General features: G+C 51.6%; 1 protein-coding gene across 1 annotated transcript in view; it reads right to left on the reverse strand.

Moving 5' to 3' along the window:
• Nucleotides 1-21,006, reverse strand: part of slc44a2 (solute carrier family 44 member 2) — a 90,796-nt gene extending 69,790 nt beyond the window's left edge. Inside the window, exon 1 of the mRNA XM_060855288.1 lies at nucleotides 20,961-21,006. Coding sequence (XP_060711271.1) covers nucleotides 20,961-20,985 — 25 coding nt within the window. The 5' untranslated portion in view covers nucleotides 20,986-21,006. The remainder of the gene's footprint in view (nucleotides 1-20,960) is intronic.
• Nucleotides 21,007-21,275: the final 269 nt, after the last annotated feature.

Here is a 21,275-nt window from a genome sequence, read left to right on the forward strand (position 1 = left end):
AGATTGTCTCAGCTGCTGAATGGATTTTTTTTTAAAAACAGCTGTCAATATACAGTCTTCAGAGCAGGTTGTTGTATGTGGATCAACCTGAAACCTCGTCAGTTGGATGAAAGCTCCAAATAAAAAAAGATATTGTCCTTCAACTTTGTAGAGACAGAGCATCAGTCAGGTTGGGAAAAAAGCTACATATCTGTAATTACATAGAGTTCGCACAGCGCAGCAGAGGAATGCACCAAGTTCTTTCCTCACTGATTGTCACAGTGTATTCTATTTACATTGAGGACAGTAAAGTGTTTCCATAGATGGCCTGACAATCCATAGTTTGCAGTGAGCACATTAAAACAAACATTTTTTTTAAAAATAGGATGGCTTGGGTGTGAAATGAACTTCCAGAGGAAGCGGGGGATACGGGTACAGTTACAACTTTTAAAAAACATTTGGATAAGTACATGAATCGATAAGGTTTGGAGGGATAAGGGCCAGGAGCAGACAGGTGGGGCTAGTTTAGTTTGAGATTACGTTCAGCATGGACTGATTAGACCAAAGGGTCTGTTTCCAAGCTTATGACTCAAATCATCAAGCAGCATTTCCTACTCACCCCCTGATTCTCAGCAAGAATGAGCTGCCTTCTCCTGATCATTTCTTTCAGAGGGTATTAGATGTCATCCATGCAGTTTAGCTATGGAGTCAATAGTAAGCCAGGGCAACAGGATGACTATTTCAGATTAGACACTCATTGTAGGAAAATTCTCCGCATTATCTTCCGCATCCAACTACAGCCCCCACACAAAGCTGAATTTTATATTCACAAACCAGCTCCCTTCCCACCCCCCTGGGGCAGGGGGTGGGAGGAGTGTAAAGGACGGTGTGATAACAGCAAATCTCTCAACTTACGGATGGGGAGAAGCTGCAGAGTTCGCAATATGTCTGCCATTTTCAAATCACTAATTGACGAGCTCATTAACGACCTTATCATCAGCAATTTTTAAAATATTGTCTGTTGCATTTGCAGTCCGACAAAGGTGTAGGAGTAGGGTGTAGGTTTGATATCCAGACGTTTCATTATCTGGCTAGGTAACATCATCAGTGGGGACCTCCAAGTGAAGCGAAGCTGTTGTCTCCTGCTTTCTATTTATGTTTGCGCCCTGGATGGGGTTCCTGGGGTTTGTGGTGATGTCATTCCCTGTTCGTTTTCTGAGAGGTTAACAGATGGTATCTAGATTTATACCAGAGAATTCCGAGGGGCCTGGCACTCCAACCACAACGCCATAAACAAACATATAGATCTAGATGCCATCTATCAACCCCGCAGAAAACGAACAGGAAATGACATCACCACAAACCCCAGGAACCCCATCCAGGAGAAAGATATAAATAGAAAGCAGGAGACAACAGCTTCGCTTCACTTGGGGGTCACCACTGATGATGTTACCGAGCCAGGTAATGAAACTTCTGGATATCAAACCTACAGCTCAGCGAGCAAACCTACAGCCTAAACCTCAACCTGAGCTACAAACCTTCACAAACCTTGCAAGGTGTAGGAGTGTTGTATGGCAACTACAAGGAGTGCTGGGAACAAATTTCTGTTTAAGAACTACTTGGAAAAAGTACTGGAGGGTTTGGGACTATTTAGACATCCTCTTGAAGATGAATTATTGACACAGGTTGAATCTGAAGTCCATTGCATGGTTTACAATGAATAGGCCTGGGCCACTCACTCCAACCCCAAATCCAGTTTCAGGAGGTATCCAATTTAGCTCAAAGTCTAAACCCAGAAGTTAAACTTGAACATTTGTACAACACTTTAAAGTTGTATATAGAAAATAAATAAAGTGAAGGAAAGAAAAGGTGGAGTTGAGAGTAAACTAGAGACAGAAAAAATGTTAAAGTTAAATTTTCAGAATCTCCATTTGGAAAAAATTAAATTCCGCTCTGTTTTCACTGCCAGAGACTTTGTTGACAATAGTTGGGATTTAACATGCTTTTAAAAATTCACCTGGACACCAACACACCAGTCCCAACCTGTCCTGCACACATCACAGGTAAGTTGAGCAACTTCATGACCTTTCATGGTCTTCAATGCAGAGCCTTTCAGTAACGAAACATGTGGAGGTGCAAGGCAACAGCTTTTGGACATCTACCTATTTGCAGGCTTCAAATCATACTGCCCATGAGTTGTGCTGTCTGCCTCACTGTCATTCAGGATGTAAAACCTGGGTATTAACCCAGTGCAGATACAACATTGCTGCCAAGGCTGTCACTGAAAACAAGAACATCATGTGTGCCAAAATATTTCTAAAGAGCCTCAAGATTTAAAACCACCTTTTGGGCATTACACAGCTCCAGCAGTTTTCAAACATTCACACTACATTTACCAGTAACTGCCAAAACATTTGGCGGATGGTTTCCTACTTTGCCCCAGTAGTTTTCCCCACTCCTCTCTAGGGTACAGTTCTACGTCAGTTGATAATACCATGCTGAAGTGGCTTACAGCCTGGTCTCTGGACTTTCAGTGGGTTCCTCAAGAACAAGGGAGCAGCAGATGTCTAGTTCAGACCTGTCCTCACTTTACATCCAAATATACTTTCCAACAGAATAGTCAGTGTAAGAAATATAGGTCATTGTCTCCTCCCACTTAATACCCACCACTCTTCTGACGGAGGTCAGCAGAGGCAGGATCAAGGTTAAGACATATACAAGTCGCCTGAAGAATAAACTGATCCTTTAAGAACTACCCACTTCCACAAGGAACATCATTTCTTGCTTCCCAAAACCTGACAAAATTTGCTAATAAAAAGATTTAAAAGAATAGATATCAGAGAGATGAACAACTTATTTTAATAAAGCACTGAACAGGAAAACAAAATCCCAATACAGGGAAATGCCAATCCTCCCAGTAGGATGAAGAAAGTATTCTGACTGAATGTCTTTGCTGCGGTCTTGTTTCAGCAGTAGCTAAAAATGAGTAACCATGTGACTGAGCTGCAAGTTTCTATTTCAGTTTCAATCTGTACCGACTGAATAAGGAGAGGGCGGCAGTGTGAAGGACTCTAATCAAGGCTGGAAGAGTATTTGAGCCCCTGCACGCTGACTAACACAACCCAAGCAAACTTTGAACCCCATCTACACAAAAGAAAACTTAGCCTGTCAAAGGCAAGAGCAATTGGTAATGAAATCAACCCCTAATGTCTCACACTGCACCCTCCCTCACTTTTATACCTTCCCAGAGAAAGCAAGGGCAATATTACCAGTTTAATGGTCACCGCCACTGACAACTGCTAAAAAGTGCATCCTTATAGATTCAAGCAGGGAACAGTTCAAACTGGACTAACAGTGCTGATTACATTTCCTAACAACAGGATTTGCACTTACATGTAAACCACAGCCATCAGGGAAACGTTACTGAGTCAGTGTTACCTGTGGAACCATTTCTCGTGTAGTATTAGCATTGTCTGGCAATGAAACCATAGAAAACAGGTCTCGGGGCTGGTAGACGACAACTGTGCAGAGCTCATCAACACTGAGTAATAGGCCCAATGCTTTACCATCAGTGAGTACTTCAAGTGGACAAACTCTCACTGGTGGTGATAGTGCAGTTTAAGCACCTACCCATTAGCCATTTATGATATGTTTGCACAGTGTAAGCAATCTATTTGTCCAATTCAGATTTAATTAGTAAATGTAATGATTTCTTCTTCAATTCAGATCCAAAGGCTGATATCAGCATCTAGATGAAGGAATGAGATCACACATTACAAGACGTGTTCAATTATTTTAGTGGATTGGACAGCTAAGCTGGGGCTGTCGTGTATACCAGGTCCAAGACCAAACTGAACAAGTAAACTAGCATTCATTCCAACTAGGCTCTCTCCACCATGTAATAACAAATAACCAGGTTGGTTTGGCAGACTGAAATCTCCCTCTGGGAGGGGGAACAGAAGGCCAGACTGTTTCTGTCGCCCCATTCCCCTTCCTCAGTCGAAGCAAAATGCTCAGACATCGTATAGTCTTACCTCCATCTTTATTTCATGCCCTGGAGGGAGCGAGAACGATTGCCCATGTGCACAGAGACATGGGTATTCCCTCTCAAAACAGCAGTTTCTTAATGAATTATATAATCATTTTACTGGGAGGACCATCCAGATAAGGCAGCATACATATTAATTGGTGACCATCACAATAAGAGTGTCAATAGTGAAGATTAAGCCATCTAGTGTTATTCAATGAATGTTCTTAACTTTAACTGGCTTCACTTAATGAATACTTCTCACCTTGTTAAACTGACCGTACATATTGAATGCTTCCAATATTGTTAAATGGTTCTACGTAATGCTTTTTTACCATTACCCTTGCCTCCAGCACCCCTTTGTTAACTGCAAGTTCTTAATTGATCTGAGTCATGCTCAGCTGAACCTCTTGTTTCACAAAACTCAGAACTTAACTCTTTCCCTATTTGCTCATACCAGATACACATTCTCATTTCCATATCTTGAACTGGCCTTGGGAAGAGTCTCCTGCTTGCTGGAATTTTCCTGATGCCATCCCATTAAGTGGCATGAAGCTAGATTCCAAGTCTTCTTAAAAAGGTACTGGGTGGGGGAGGGGGAGGTCTCTAAACTGCAGGACCAATCAAGCATTTCTCAGCTTGATAGCAGCAGCAGCAGGCTGTAAAGAAAGGCAAGTCACAGTGGAAGGTGCCTTCTTCCAAGAGTTTTTAAAATCATTAATTAAAAACTTAGTTTCATCTTCCAGGACATGTCACTAGACTGTTCCCCTATCCTGGCCTGCAGTTGGGTGCCCAGAGTAGTCGCCAATGTCACTGGAAACTAGACATCAACAGGGAAATCCTTATCAGCCTCATTTAATCAGACTTAAGGTCCTGCCAGATCACTTATCACATGTGGCTAGGGAGTTCTGCTGGTCAATCCTACCTCCACTGAAATGACCCAGCAGAATGGAGCGAGGTAACGCGACAGGGAGTAAAACCCTAGCTCAACAATTGGAAACAGGCCTTATAGACTGAAAATAAAGCAGTCACCTTGATAGTAAAAGAATGGTGCCCTGAAATTATTTCCCTTTACTCTAATGAACATTGTAACTATAGTTGGACAGTAATCTCAACTTCCTAGAAATAGCACATCCTGATTTGAATGCATACTGTTCTATCATCACAGGGTCAGAGATCTGGATATTTCCCCCCTTCCCCCCACCCAGAACCAGACAGTTGTTCAGGGTGAGGCTCTCCACCATAAAAAGGTGAGAAATTAAAACTTCTGATCATGTCAAATCACTCAAATGCTGAGAACAAATCAGAAAACCTAGTCATCAGGGCTTTCTTCTGGCCTGAACTGAAATCTAGTCCCCACCAGAAATAACACCAAGTTCCCAAATGACAAGCATTAATTCTCTGTAACCCAATCGTGGGTTACATCGACACTCACGATTTCCTCCTGACCTTTCTGCGAAAGAAAATGGTGGTCAGTGAGAAAGAACACCCTTCTGAGACTAGTGTTGGGTTCGTCTGTAAAAATGTACAAAATCCCCACCCTCTGCAACACTTGATCCAACACTTTCAATGCCCAAGAATAAAAAAAAATTCACAATTAAAAACTACATGAAAACATTAAGAAATGCACGTTGAGCAAACCAACAGGCAATGCTTTTTATCATAAGGCAAATATTTCAACTTTCCTCACGGATGATTTTCTTCCACTTAGTGCTTTTTCCCTGCCCCCAAATCTAACCAGATAATACAGGCGATTCCAAAGAATCAAACTATATTTGTAACATTGTCTTGCTTCTTTCCACAGATGCTGCCAGACCTGCTGAGCCCCTCCAGCACTCTGTCCTTAATCCAGATACAGCCTTTGCTGAAATACCAATGAGCACTCCGGCTTTAGTTGAAACATTTACTGATGTGTTGAGATAATCCTCTCAAAGATTACAATTTCTTTTCTACATTTGTGCAATTTTATTCACATTAGCCAAAGAATCAGGAAAAAAAATGTTAAAAATCACGTAACACCACATTATAGTCCAACAGGTTTATTTGGAAGCACTAGTTTTCGAAGCGCTGCTTCTTCATCAGGCAGTTGTCACCTGATAAAGAAGCAGTCCTTTCAAAGCCAGCGCTTCCAAATAAACCTGTTGGACTATAACATGGTGTTGTGATTTTTAACATTACCCCCCCCCCCCAGTCCAACACCAGCTCCTCCAAATCACTTCTTTATAATGTATTATTTTCAAGGCCGATATCAGCTGAGAACGACCACACAATCGTGCCAAACTCTGATCTCCTGCTTCCCCAGTTTTTACAATTAATTCTAGCAGTTTCAGTTACTGGAGGACTCAAGGTACCTACCAGGCCTAGACTCCAGTGCAACAATTTTCAAAAATAACCAATTAACTCATTAATATTCATGGGGTTGTCTTAGTGACAAACTTCATGGTGCAGCTAAAGCAGAGAAGGATGTTCCATAATGCTTCCTGGTTGAGGATATCAATATATTTGATTTTACTGGAGGATATTTAGAGATCACAGTTTAAGGATACAGGGTAGGCCATTTAAGACTGAGAGGAGGAGAACTTTGTTCACCCAGGGATGTGGTGAGCCTGTGGAATTCACTGTCACAAAGTGGTTGAGGCCAACACAATGGATGTTTCCAAGGAGTTAATTATTATTCTCAGGGCTGAAGCGATAACAGGATATGGGGAGAAGGCAGAAACTGGGGTCTAAGTTGGATGATCAGCCATGACCATATTGAATAGTAGAGCAGGCTTGAAGGGCCGAATGATCTACTCCTGCTCCTTGTTTCTATCCAGCCCTCCGATTTCCAGGATTCCCTCCAAGGATTCCTAAGAAATGAAATTTCTTAAGGGACAGGGTGACCAGCCAGAGGTCGTTGTGCACATTGGTACCAATGACATTGGTAGAAAGAGGGATGAGATCCTGTGCAGTGAGGACAGCGTGTTAGGAAAAAGGCTGAAGATTAGGACCTTTCGGGTACCAATCTCTGGATTACTACCTGTGCCATGTGCCAGTGAGGCAAGGAATAGAAAGACAGGAGAGATGAATGCATGGTTAAGAAGCTAGTGCAGGGAACAGGGTTTCAGGTTCTTGGATCTTTGGGATCTCTTCTGGGGCAGGGGTGACCTGTACAAGAAGGATGGGTTGCACCTAAACTGAAGAGGAACCAAAATCCTTGCAGGGAGGTTCACTAACGCGACTATGGAGGATTTATACTCGAGTGGCGGGGGGTCGGAATCAAAGCAGCAGGTCAGCAATTGGAGGGATTGAGGGGAAGGTAGATATTAGGACCAGAAAACAGAAAGAAAGGACAGGTTAATAAACACGATGGTACTAATGAGCTAAAGTATGTTGTAGTTCTGTTCGCCGAGCTGGAAGTTTTTGCTGCAAACGTTTCGTTCCCTGGCTAGGGAACATCATCAGTGCTATTGGAGCCGCCTGTGAAGCGCTGCTTTTATGTTTCTTCCGGTATTTATAGTGGTTTGTTCTTGCCGCTTCCGGGTGTCAGTTTCAGCTGTAGTAGTTTGTATGTGGGGTCCAGGTCGATGTGTCTGTTAATGGGGTTTGTGGATGAATGCCATGCCTCTAGGAATTCCCTGGCTGTTCTCTGTCTGGCTTGTCCTATGATGGTAGTGTTTTCCCAGTCAATTTGACTGGGAAAACACTACCATCATAGGACAAGCCAGACAGAGAACAGCCAGGGAATTCCTAGAGGCATGGCATTCATCCACAAACCCCATTAACAGACACATCGACCTGGACCCCACATACAAACCACTACAGCTGAAACTGACACCCGGAAGCGGCAAGAACAAACCACTATAAATACCGGAAGAAACATCAAAGCAGCGCTTCACAGCGCTAGCACGGATGATGTTCCCTAGCCAGGGAACGAAACGTTTGCAGCAAAAACTTCCAGCTCGGCGAACAGAACTACAACAACGGACACCCGAGCTACAAATCTTCAACCAGACTTTTTGAGCTAAAGTATATTTATTTCAACTCAGAGTATTATGGGTACGGCAAATGAGCTTAGAGCCTGGGTCAGCACATGGGACTATGATGTTGTGACATTACAGAGATCTGGATAGGAGTGGGACAGGACTGTCTACTCAAAGCTGCTGTGTTTTGATTGTTTTAGATGAGATAGGGAAGGAGGTAAAAGAGTTGGAGCTGTTGCATTATTCATCAGGGAGAATATCACAGTTGCACTCAGAGGGCATACTGGAAAGCTCATCTACTGAGGAAACATGGGTAGAGCTCAAAAACAAGAAGGGTACAATCATTCCACACTAAGTAATCTAATCTAATTCTGATGGGATTATAGTATAAGGCCCTCTTAACAGCCACCGGGACATCGAGGAACAGATATGCTGGCAGAACATGAAAAAAAATTCAAAAAACAACAGGGTGACTAACTTCCCCAAGATTGACTGGGACTTCCCTAGAACACAAGGCTTAAATGGGCAGGGTTTCTTGAAACAGTAAATAGATAGTCCAAATGGAGGAGGTTCTGGATTAGTGGTGCTGGAAGAGCACAGCAGTTCAGACATCGTCCAAAGTGCAGCGAAATCGACGTTTCGGGCAAAAGCCCTTTATCAGGAACAAATGGGGAGGTGCCATACTGAATGTCGTATTGGCTAATGAACCTAACCAGGCGACTGACCTTTCAGTGGGAGAGCATTTTGGAACTAGTGATTATAACTCTTTAAATTTTAAGAAACCTATGAATAAAGGATGAGTCAGGACCTTGTGGGAAGGTATTAAATTGGAGGAGGGCAAACTTAGTCAGTAGTATTAGGCAGGAGCTGGGGAATGTTAATTGGGATGAGCTGTTATCGGGCAAGCCCACATTTCACATTTGGGAGTTGTTTAAAGTTGTGATCAGAGTTCAGGACTGGCATGATCCAGTAAGGAGGAAGGACAAGGATGGCAAGGTATAGGGCCCGTGGATAATGAGGGAGGTTGTGAATTTAGTCAAAAATAAAAAACGCATACGCAAGGTTCAGGAAGCTAAAAATTGGACAGAGCATTTGTGGAATATAAAGAAAGTTGGAAAGTATTCAAGCAGGCAATTAGGAGAGCAAGAAGGGGCCATGGAATGACCTTGGTAAGTAGGGTGAAAGAGAAACCCAAGGCATTCTACACATATATTAAAAGCAAGCGGATAACTAGGGAGAGAGTAGGACCACTTCAGGATAAAGAAGGGAACTTGTACTTGGAGGCAGAGGATGTGGGGCAGATCTTCAATGAGTACTTTGTGTCAGTATTCATTCACAAGGAGGACATGGAAGACAGCAAGATTAGTGTGTGGCATACTAATATGATAGGGCAGTTTGAGATCTAGAAGTGGTGTTAGGTCTCTTGAAGGACATTAATGTAGATAGGATCCCAGTGCTCGATGACACTTGCCCCAGGTTATTGATAAGGGCTGGGACTTTGACCAAGAATTTTGTCTCCTCGCTAGTTAGTGGAAGGGCTGGCAAGGGCTGGTGAGTGGGTTGCGCTTCGGTGGGTCGGTGTGGACTTGTTGGGCCGAAGGGCCGGTTTCCACACTGTAACTAATCTAATCATTGCCCAAGAAGAGAAACAGGGATAATCAAGGAAACGACAAACCATGGGGCGGCACCGTGGGGCGGCACGGTGGCACAGTGGTTAGCACGCTGCCTCACAGCGCCAGAGACCTGGGTTCAATTCCCGACTCAGGCGACTGACTGTGTGGAGTTTGCACATTCTCCCCGTGTCTGCGTGGGTTTCCCCCGGGTGCTCCGGTTTCCTCCCACAGTCCAAAGATGTGCGGGTCAGGTGAATTGGCCATGCTAAATTGCCCGTAGCGTTAGGTAAGGGGCATATGTAGGGGTATGGGTGGGTTGCGCTTTGGCGGGTCGGTGTGGACTTGTTGGGCCGTAGGGCCTGTTTCCACACTGTAAGTAATCTAAAAAAAACCAGTGAGTCTCGCCTCAGTGGCTGAGAAGCTACTGGAGAGCATTTACACCCATTTGGAAGGGCATGGCCTAATTGGGGGCAATCAGCATGGCTTTGTAGGGCCCGCTATATCTTACTAACTTGAGTGAATTGTCAGGAAATGACGAAGGATTGAGCAATGGATGTTGTTCACATGGATTTTAGTAAGGCTTTCAACAAGGTCAGCTCATCCAGAAGATTAAGATGCATGGGATCCACGATGACGTGGCGGCTTGAATTTAGAACTGGCTTGCCCACAAAAGATAGTAGTGGAGGAAGGGTGTTTTCCTGGCCAAAGGTCCATGACTGGTGGTGTTCCGTAGGGATCCGTACTGGGAACTCTGCTGTTTATGTGACTTGGATGAAAACAGAGGGATGGATTGGTAAGTTTGCGGACGACACAAAGTTCAGTGAATTTGTGAATAGTGTAAAACGTTGTCAAAGGATACAACAGGATAAGGATAAGTTTAAATATAAATGTAGCAATGGCAGATGGAATTTAATCCTGGCAAGTATAAGGTGTTGCACTTTAGGAGATCAAATATGAAGGAAAGTATACAGTTAATGGCAGGACCCCGACCAGAATTGATGTGTAGAGGGATCATGAGGTTCAAATCCAGAGCTACCTAAAAGTGGCCACGCAAGTAGATAGGGTGGTAAAGGCAGCCAATGACATGCTTACCTTTACTGGCTGGGGCATTAGAGGACAAGAGTCAGGATGTCATGTTGAAGCTTTAAAAGATTTTGGTTAGGCAGTTAGAGTGTTGAGTTGCATTCAAGTGGCCACATTGCAAGGAGGATGTGGAGACTTTCGGGAGGGTGCAGATGAGGTTTACCAGGATGCTGCCTGGATTAGAGGGTATGACCTATAAGGAGAGGCTAGAAAAACTAGGATGTTTTCTCTTGAGCGATGGAAGCAGGGAGCATCAAAGAAAATGTGGGGCAATTTTGTTTTGCACAAGAGTGGTATGAGTCTGGAAGGCACTGTTAAAGGTGCTGGCAGAGGCAAATAGATAGGGGCATTTAAAGGGCTGTTAGATAAGCACGTGAATTAGATTAGATTAGATTACTTACAGTGTGGAAACTGTAATAAGCAAAGAAGGGTGGGATATAGACCAAAGGCAGCGGAAGGGATTAGTTTAAATTTGGCATCATGTTCTGTACATGGGCCGAAAGGCCTGTTCCTGTGCTGTACAGTTCTAAGTTTGAAGAACCTAGAATTTTATTTGTCAGAAAGAATGTGCTGAATTCTCTAAAACACGACTGTGGTTTCTGCTTCCACCATTCATAGCAGTAATCCATTCCACATTTGCTTTTTTTTGAAAAAGATCTTGCTTCTGTAATTCTTGCTTTCTTGAGCTGCCCTTTGTAATAGTAACTGCATTTCCAAATAAGCAAGATGAACCTCTTTGGAACAGAGAAGTATAGGATGATTGTTATGAACAATTCCCCTTAGTTTGAGTTAACTGTCCCAGCCTGCATGCTCATCTGAAATCTAGGTCTGAAGTGTTGTTTTGTTCATTCAGTTTGGGCAAGGATCGATGATCGAGGGTGACTCAAGGAAAAATCTGGATGAGTTAACAACTGGAGGCAAGACATGTTTCCAGATGTAATTTTGCTGCAACAAACAAGGCAGGTAGAAACTTGTTGCCTGCACTACACAGTCATTCCTGGCACCACAAGTAGCTACCAAAGGCAGGTACAGACAATTATCAACAGCTTTCAGCATTTTCTCTCAACTGTTTCAGTACAGATGTCTGTCACGCCCAGTACTCAAGAAGAAAAACAAGCACAGATATTAATATTCCCAGTTAACCATAAATTGTCTGTAATATTAGACAAGATAACTGTTGCCACTTTAGTGAAGTTAGTCAACTTTCTTTATTCAATGCAACCCAAGTAAAAGTTTCACCTATCTTTGAAACAAGCTGGTTTTCAGTTTACCTTATGTTAAAGGCATTATTTAATGAGCCTCACTTAGCTGCAATCACGTCTTCTCTCTCCTCTTATAATGCAGGACAACAGTCTAAAACAGAACCCAGGAAATGGTCTATTGTGGGAAACATCATTTTCCAGATGAACAAAATGACTAACTACAATTGGATAGAACTCCCAGTAGCTAAAGCAAACAGAGGTATCCAAAAGGTACGGTAAGGCATTACACTAACATGGAGAAAGTGAGGTCTGCAGATGCTGGAGTATCAGAGCTGAAGATGTGTTGCTGGAAAAGCGCAGCAGGTCAGGCAACATCCAAGGAACAGGAAATTCGACGTTTCAGGCATAAGCCCTTCATCAGGAATTACATTAACAACTCTGTTTAAGCATTTTGCCTGTCAAAATATTTCTACTAAATTTTCAAATTAAATAATAAAATTAATTGCTCAACTCGTGTTGGAGGCTTGCAATTAACTTAATTCCAGTGGCCACTGACGAGTAGGATGCATTCAATCCTCTCTCCAAGTGTTTAATAACACAGCTGTCTGGCTATGAACTGGAAACCTCTAATGCATTCGAGTTAGTGACAAGTGATCAATGTGAACTATTTATGATGATAAAAAACACAGCACAATAAAGGTAAAGAAGAACTATCTCCTCTGGTTAGTCAGTCAATCAAGAAAAAGGGAATACTCTTAAAACTAGACAATCGAGGAGTAATCCACTTCTTCACAGAAAAAGTTGAGAGAACCTAACATTTTCTCACCCTAAAATAGCTCTGCATCCTGGAGTTCAACTGAAACAGCTGGGGCTGAGATCAAGAGATCGACACAGCCTAAGGATAAAGAATATGTAGCAAAGACTAGTAAATTAAGCTGAGGTACAAATCTAACTGTTTGCAGAACAAGCTCAAGAGGCTGACAGAGCCTGCTCCTGTATTGTGGATAACTAACTGATTAACCAACAAACAAAATATCTTTGTTTCTGTTATGGTTTCTGCATCATGTGTGAGTATTAAGAAAATTACGTTGATCATAACTTATACATTTGAAATATCTCATCAAAATTAGCCAGATATCCTAATTTCAATCTGATCCCTACCTGGGAACACTGACATTTTAAAAAGCATAAAAATATTGAATACATTGTCAAAACATCAGCTACTCAAGTTGTACCTCAACACAATAACAGATCAGACGCAAGTTGACTGGCTCCAAACATTAATTCTGATAAAGGTCTACAGATTCCCGGTTTTCGGATAATATGCTGAACGCTGTGTTCTCAAACTCCCAGGAATACTATGATCATGCAGAGATCACAAAATAATCTTGAACGAGTGACATTCCACCAGTCAACACAATTATCATTTCAGTTACGTCTTTGCTAATGTTTGAGCTTTGATTTAGATGGCTAGCAAATCTTAACCAAGGCAGGGCAGGGACACAACAAACATCAAACATCACAACAGTGCAGCTCTCGGAACTGGAAAAAGTCAACCAGGATATCTGTTCCCAGTCACTATTCAGTTATCATTTACTGGAAGTGTAAATGTATGAACATCAGGAAAAACATGACTGGGCCTGTCTATGATGTCTCCATAGTAAAACCTCAGACTGACATTTGAAGATTGGTCACTTGGATGACATATGGTAGGGAGGCTGACATCAGTGCATATCAACAGCAAACTGCAACTTTAGAACAGTAAGAAATCTGATACAACAAATTTATCTAAATCTTAACAGCAGACAAGGTGACTGTGAGATCTGGCCAGATTACAGTGACTACCTTCACCAGGTATTACACATGTTAATAAAATCCTGAGGGGTGAGGCTCGACAGGAGTACAATCTCTCTTCATGATAGCACTGATGCCAGAGTGAAGCTAAGCAATTCTTCACAGGAATAGATACAACTGATTAATACTGATACCATCATCTCTGGTTGTTATTCATTCAGGGGATGGAATGAAACTACAAATGGTAGCCATCCTAAATTAGAAACATTTCAATAAAGTCCATCTTGGAAAATTTATGCCCACGTAGCTCAAAGCATCAGAACGATGATCTTTGAAATCTAACTACATTGAGGGGAGTAATACAAACTCCCAGGAAACCAACTGTATTTCGCACGGTCATATTTCAGCTTTTCAAGTTACTTCTCCTGTATGAAAACTTACGTTTTCTTCAATGTTAACACTAGTTAATGACGAATCAAATAGGAAGGCTTGTGGTATATGTGGTGTATTCAATATTTAAAAGCCAGACGAGACATGTTGAAACACTATTGACCAATCATTACAGTTTGCTGCACTTGGAGTTTAAAGGCTCAATGATCTAAGTCACTTTTCACAAAAGGTCCCAAAGATTAGAAAGAAAGGATTTTCAATTTAAATACAAACAGAGGAAAGCAAGAAAGAACTTCAGGCCAGGTACCTAGTTGGAACCTACATTAATTATCCGTTCTCATTGAAAAGCTGATAAACTTACTTCTAGAACTCATAGCAAGAAAAACATTAACCTAAAAATTGTCAGAAATACTGAGCAGTACAGATCTACCAACTGTCAAAGACAAGATTATACAGTGGATTTCTTTAAAATGGAAAGGACCCAGTAGAAAACAATCAAGACAATGTACAATTGATTGCACCCTGATGGATTAAAAACATAATTTTGAATTTACTGCAATACAGGGAATGTTCATGTGAACTTTTATTTTTGAGGAAAATTAAACCAGCAACATGTTTTCCATTATACTGTTCTGACTGCAAAACAAGTGACATTCTCAATTTTCACTCAAGAACCGAGTCTTCCATTTGTCTTGGAAAATGTGACTCACTTCACATTATTCTTTCAATTCCTCAGGTTCAGAAAATAGAGTGTGACCTCAAGAACCGGTGGCCATGAGGGTCTGGATCATGAGGGTTGGGGTTCAGCTGGAGTAAGATCCTGGGAACTTGGAGCCGAGGTTTGGACCCTGGGGTTTGGGGAGTGAGATCCTAGGGACCGGAGGGTGGGGTTTACAACCTGGTTCTGCAGTGTGGTCCTGAGGACGATGTTTTAGACCCTGGAGTTGAAAATTGTGGCACTGGAAAAGCACAGCAAGTCAGGCAGCATCCAAGGAGAGTCTACGTTTCAGGTATAAGCCCTTCATTAGGAATGAGGGAGAGGAAGGGGGCTGGGAGATAAATAGGGCAGTGGGGGGGAGGGGGGGGTGAAGGGGGAGGGGGGGAACAGGGAAGAGGGAGGGGGGGGGGAAGGGGGGGGGGGGAAGGGGGAACAGGGAGGGGGGGGAAGGGGGAACAGGGAGGGGGGGGGAAGGGGGAACAGGGAGGGGGGGGAAGGGGGAACAGGGAGGGGGGGGAAGGGGGAACAGGGAGGGGGGGGGAAGGGGGAACAGGGAGGGGGGGGAAGGGGGAACAGGGAGGGGGGGGAAGGGGGAACAGGGAGGGGGGGGAAGGGGGAACAGGGAGGGGGGGGAAGGGGGAACAGGGAGGGGGGGGAAGGGGGAACAGGGAGGGGGGGGAAGGGGGAACAGGGAGGGGGGGGAAGGGGGAACAGGGAGGGGGGGGAAGGGGGAACAGGGAGGGGGGGGAAGGGGGAACAGGGAGGGGGGGGAAGGGGGAACAGGGAGGGGGGGGAAGGGGGAACAGGGAGGGGGGGGAAGGGGGAACAGGGAGGGGGGGGAAGGGGGAACAGGGAGGGGGGGGAAGGGGGAACAGGGAGGGGGGGGAAGGGGGAACAGGGAGGGGGGGGAAGGGGGAACAGGGAGGGGGGGGAAGGGGGAACAGGGAGGGGGGGGAAGGGGGAACAGGGAGGGGGGGGAAGGGGGAACAGGGAGGGGGGGAAGGGGGAACAGGGAGGGGGGGGAAGGGGGAACAGGGAGGGGGGGGAAGGGGGAACAGGGAGGGGGGGGAAGGGGGAACAGGGAGGGGGGGGAAGGGGGAACAGGGAGGGGGGGGAAGGGGGAACAGGGAGGGGGGGGAAGGGGGAACAGGGAGGGGGGGGAAGGGGGAACAGGGAGGGGGGGGAAGGGGGAACAGGGAGGGGGGGGAAGGGGGAACAGGGAGGGGGGGGAAGGGGGAACAGGGAGGGGGGGGAAGGGGGAACAGGGAGGGGGGGGAAGGGGGAACAGGGAGGGGGGGGAAGGGGGAACAGGGAGGGGGGGAAGGGGGAACGGGGGGGAAGGGGGAACGGGGGGGGGAAGGGGGAACGGGGGGGGGAAGGGGGAACGGGGGGGGGAGGGGGAACGGGGGGGGAAGGGGGAACGGGGGGGGGAAGGGGGAACGGGGGGGGGGAAGGGGGAACGGGGGGGGAAGGGGGAACGGGGGGGGGAAGGGGGAACGGGGGGGGGAAGGGGGAACGGGGGGGGGGGGAAGGGGGAACGGGGGGGGGAAGGGGGAACGGGGGGGGGAAGGGGGAACGGGGGGGGAAGGGGGAACGGGGGGGAAGGGGGAACGGGGGGGGAAGGGGGAACGGGGGGGGAAGGGGGGAACAGGGAGGGAAGGGGGGAACAGGGAGGGAAGGGGGGAACAGGGAGGGGGGGGAAGGGGGGAACAGGGAGGGGGGGGAAGGGGGGAACAGGGAGGGGGGGGAAGGGGGGAACAGGGAGGGGGGGGCAGGGGGGAACAGGGAGGGGAGAGGGGGGAACAGGGGGGGGGGGGAGAGGGGGGAACAGGGAGGGGGGGGAAGGGGGGAACAGGGAGGGGGGGAAGGGGGGAACAGGGAGGGGGGGAAGGGGGGAACAGGGAGGGGGGGAAGGGGGGAACAGGGAGGGGGGGGAAGGGGGGAACAGGGAGGGGGGGGAAGGGGGGAACAGGGAGGGGGGGGAAGGGGGGAACAGGGAGGGGGGGGGAAGGGGGGAACAGGGAGGGGGGGGAAGGGGGGAACAGGGAGGGGGGGGAAGGGGGGAACAGGGAGGGGGGGGAAGGGGGGAACAGGGAGGGGGGGGAAGGGGGGAACAGGGAGGGGGGGAAGGGGGGAACAGGGAGGGGGGGGAAGGGGGGAACAGGGAGGGGGGGGAAGGGGGGAACAGGGAGGGGGGGGAAGGGGGGAACAGGGAGGGGGGGGAAGGGGGGAACAGGGAGGGGGGGGAAGGGGGGAACAGGGAGGGGGGGAAGGGGGGAACAGGGAGGGGGGGGAAGGGGGAACAGGGAGGGGGGGGAACAGGGAGGGGGGGGGGAACAGGGAGGGGGGGGGAACAGGGAGGGGGGGGGAACAGGGAGGGGGGGGGAACAGGGAGGGGGGGGGAACAGGGAGGGGGGGAACAGGGAACAGGGAGGGGGGGGAAGGGGGGAACAGGGAGGGGGGGGAAGGGGGAACAGGGGGAGGGGGGGAACAGGGAGGGGGGGAACAGGGAGGGGGGGGGAGGGGGGGAACAGGGGGAGGGGGGGAACAGGGAGGGGGGGGGAACAGGGAGGGGGGGGGAACAGGGAGGGGGGGGAACAGGGAGGGGGGGGAACAGGGAGGGGGGGGGAACAGGGAGGGGGGGGGAACAGGGAGGGGGGGGGAACAGGGAGGGGGGGGGAACAGGGAGGGGGGGGAACAGGGAACAGGGAGGGGGGGGAGGGGGGGAACAGGGAGGGGGGGAACAGGGAGGGGGGGACAGGGAGGGGGGGGGAGGGGGGGGAACAGGGGGAGGGGGGGAACAGGGAGGGGGGGGGAACAGGGAGGGGGGGGGAGGGGGGGAACAGGGAGGGGGGGGGAGGGGGGGAACAGGGGGAGGGGGGGAACAGGGAGGGGGGGGGAACAGGGAGGGGGGGGGGGGGGGGGAACAGGGGGAGGGGGGGAACAGGGAGGGGGGGGAACAGGGAGGGGGGGAACAGGGAGGGGGGGGAACAGGGAGGGGGGGGGAACAGGGAGGGGGGGGAACAGGGAGGGGGGGGAACAGGGAGGGGGGGGAACAGGGAGGGGGGGGGAACAGGGAGGGGGGGGGAACAGGGAGGGGGGGGGAACAGGGAGGGGGGGAACAGGGAACAGGGAGGGGGGGGGAAGGGGGGAACAGGGAGGGGGGGGAAGGGGGAACAGGGGGAGGGGGGGAACAGGGAGGGGGGGAACAGGGAGGGGGGGGGAGGGGGGGAACAGGGGGAGGGGGGGAACAGGGAGGGGGGGGGAACAGGGAGGGGGGGGGAACAGGGAGGGGGGGGGAACAGGGAGGGGGGGGGAACAGGGAGGGGGGGGGAACAGGGAGGGGGGGGAACAGGGAGGGGGGGGAACAGGGAGGGGGGGGGAACAGGGAGGGGGGGGGAACAGGGAGGGGGGGGGAACAGGGAGGGGGGGGGAACAGGGAGGGGGGGGAACAGGGAACAGGGAGGGGGGGGAGGGGGGGAACAGGGGGGGGGGGGAACAGGGAGGGGGGGAACAGGGAGGGGGGGGAGGGGGGGAACAGGGGGGGGGGGGGGGAACAGGGAGGGGGGGGGAACAGGGAGGGGGGGGGAGGGGGGGAACAGGGAGGGGGGGGGAGGGGGGGAACAGGGGGAGGGGGGGAACAGGGAGGGGGGGGGAGGGGGGGAACAGGGGGAGGGGGGGAACAGGGAGGGGGGGGAACAGGGGGGGGGGGAACAGGGAGGGGGGGGAACAGGGAGGGGGGGGAACAGGGAGGGGGGGGAACAGGGGGAGGGGGGGAACAGGGAGGGGGGGGAACAGGGGGGGGGGGGAACAGGGAGGGGGGGGGAACAGGGAGGGGGGGGAACAGGGAGGGGGGGGAACAGGGGGGGGGGGAACAGGGAGGGGGGGGAACAGGGAGGGGGGGGAACAGGGAGGGGGGGGAACAGGGAGGGGGGGGAACAGGGAGGGGGGGGAACAGGGAGGGGGGACACAGGGAGGGGGGGAACAGGGAGGGGGGGGGGAACAGGGAGGGGGTGAGGGGGGAACAGGGAGGGGGGGGGAACAGGGGAGGGGGGGGGGAACAGGGAGGGGGGGGGGAACAGGGGAGGGGGGGGGAACAGGGAGGGGGGGGGGAACAGGGAGGGGGGGGGAACAGGGAGGGGGGGGGGAACAGGGAGGGGGGGGGAACAGGGAGGGGGGGGGGGGGGGGGGAACAGGGAGGGGGGGGGGAAACAGGGAGGGGGGGGGAACAGGGAGGGGGGGGGAAACAGGGAGGGGGGGGGGAACAGGGAGGGGGGGGGGAACAGGGAGGGGGGGGAACAGGGAGGGGGGGGAACAGGGAGGGGGGAACAGGGAGGGGGGAACAGGGGGGGGGGGAACAGGGAGGGGGGGGAACAGGGAGGGGGGGGGGGAGGGGGGGGGACAGGGAGGGGGGGGAAGGGGGGAACAGGGAGGGGGGGGAAGGGGGGAACAGGGAGGGGGGGGAAGGGGGGAACAGGGAGGGGGGGGAAGGGGGGAACAGGGAGGGGGGGGAAGGGGGGAACAGGGAGGGGGGGGAAGGGGGGAACAGGGAGGGGGGGGAAGGCGGGAACAGGGAGGGGGGGGAAGGGGGAACAGGGAGGGGGGGGAAGGGGGGAACAGGGAGGGGGGGGAAGGGGGGAACAGGGAGGGAGGGGAAGGGGGGAACAGGGAGGGAGGGGAAGGGGGGAACAGGGAGGGGGGGGAAGGGGGGAACAGGGAGGGGGGGGAAGGGGGGAACAGGGAGGGGGGGGAAGGGGGGAACAGGGAGGGGGGGGAAGGGGGGAACAGGGAGGGGGGGGAAGGGGGAACAGGGAGGGGGGGGAACGGGGGGAGGGGGGGAACAGGGGGAGGGGGGGAACAGGGAGGGGGGGGAACAGGGAGGGGGGGGAACAGGGAGGGGGGGGGAACAGGGAGGGGGGGGGAACAGGGAGGGGGGGGAACAGGGAGGGGGGGGAACAGGGGGGGGGGGGAACAGGGGGGGGGGGGAACAGGGGGGGGAACAGGAACAGGGAGGGGGGGGGAACAGGGAGGGGGGGGGAACAGGGAGGAGGGGGGGACAGGGAGGGGGGGAACAGGGAGGGGGGGAGAACAGGGAGGGGGGGGAACAGGGAGGGGGGGAACAGGGAGGGGGGGAACAGGGAGGGAGGGGAACAGGGAGGGGGGGGAACAGGGAGGGGGGGGAAGGGGGAACAGGGGGAGGGGGGGAACAGGGAGGGGGGGGAACAGGGAGGGGGGGGAACAGGGAGGGGGGGGAAGGGGGAACAGGGGGAGGGGGGGAACAGGGGGAGGGGGGGAACAGGGAGGGGGGGGAACAGGGAGGGGGGGGAACAGGGAGGGGGGGGAACAGGGAGGGGGGGGGAACAGGGAGGGGGGGGAACAGGGAGGGGGGGGAACAGGGAGGGGGGGGAACAGGGAGGGGGGGGAACAGGGAGGGGGGGGAACAGGGAGGGGGGGGGGGGGGGGGGGGGGAACAGGGAGGGGGGGGGAACAGGGAGGGGGGGGGAACAGGGAGGGGGGGGAACAGGGAGGGGGGGGGAACAGGGAGGGGGGGAACAGGGAGGGGGGAACAGGGAACGGGGGGAACAGGGAACGGGGGGAACAGGGAACGGGGGAAGGGGGAACAGGGAACGGGGGAAGGGGGAACAGGGAGGGGAGGGGAAGGGGGAACAGGGAGGGGGGGGAAGGGGGAACAGGGAGGGGGGGGAAGGGGGAACAGGGAGGGGGGGAAGGGGGAACAGGGAGGGGGGGGAAGGGGGAACAGGGAGGGGGGGGAAGGGGGAACAGGGAGGGGGGGGAAGGGGGAACAGGGAGGGGGGGGAAGGGGGAACAGGGAGGGGGGGGAAGGGGGAACAGGGAGGGGGGGGAAGGGGGAACAGGGAGGGGGGGGAAAGGGGGAACAGGGAGGGGGGGGAAAGGGGGAACAGGGAGGGGGGGGAAAGGGGGAACAGGGAGGGGGGGAAAGGGGGAACAGGGAGGGGGGGGGAAAGAGGGAGGGGGTGGGAATGGATACCATGGTCTGGGGGTGGGGGAAGAGGTCCGGGGATACACGGTTGGGGGGGGGGGGTGAGGTCCTGGGGTCAATGAGGGGGGAGGTGAGGGGTCTATGGTCTGGGGGGGGGGGGGGGAGGTGTTCAGGAGCCCGGGTCTCCCTGAGTGGATTGTATAAAGACACACGTAGACACAATAACTGACCTTGCGGCTCTTCACCCCCCGCCATGGCCCCGCTCCCGCCGCCGCCGCCGCCGCCGCCGCCTCCTCCCGCGGCTCTCGGTCTCGGTCTCGCGCGCTCGCTCTGTCTCTCCGTCAAATCCACGATGCCATCCGTGGGCGGGACTGACAGTGCGACCGTCCAATCAGTAACGAGGGGCTGTTCCGCATCGCGAGACCAACCAATAGATACCTGGGGATTGGGGGGACCCTCGGATTGACATTCTAACTGCCCAATCATCAGAGAGGGGCGGGTCACAAGCTTGTCCCGTTACTCTGTTGGAATGTATTCCCAAGTGT

Source organism: Hemiscyllium ocellatum, chromosome 45 (assembly GCF_020745735.1).
Source record: "Hemiscyllium ocellatum isolate sHemOce1 chromosome 45, sHemOce1.pat.X.cur, whole genome shotgun sequence".
NCBI classification, from domain to species: Eukaryota; Metazoa; Chordata; class Chondrichthyes; order Orectolobiformes; family Hemiscylliidae; genus Hemiscyllium; species Hemiscyllium ocellatum.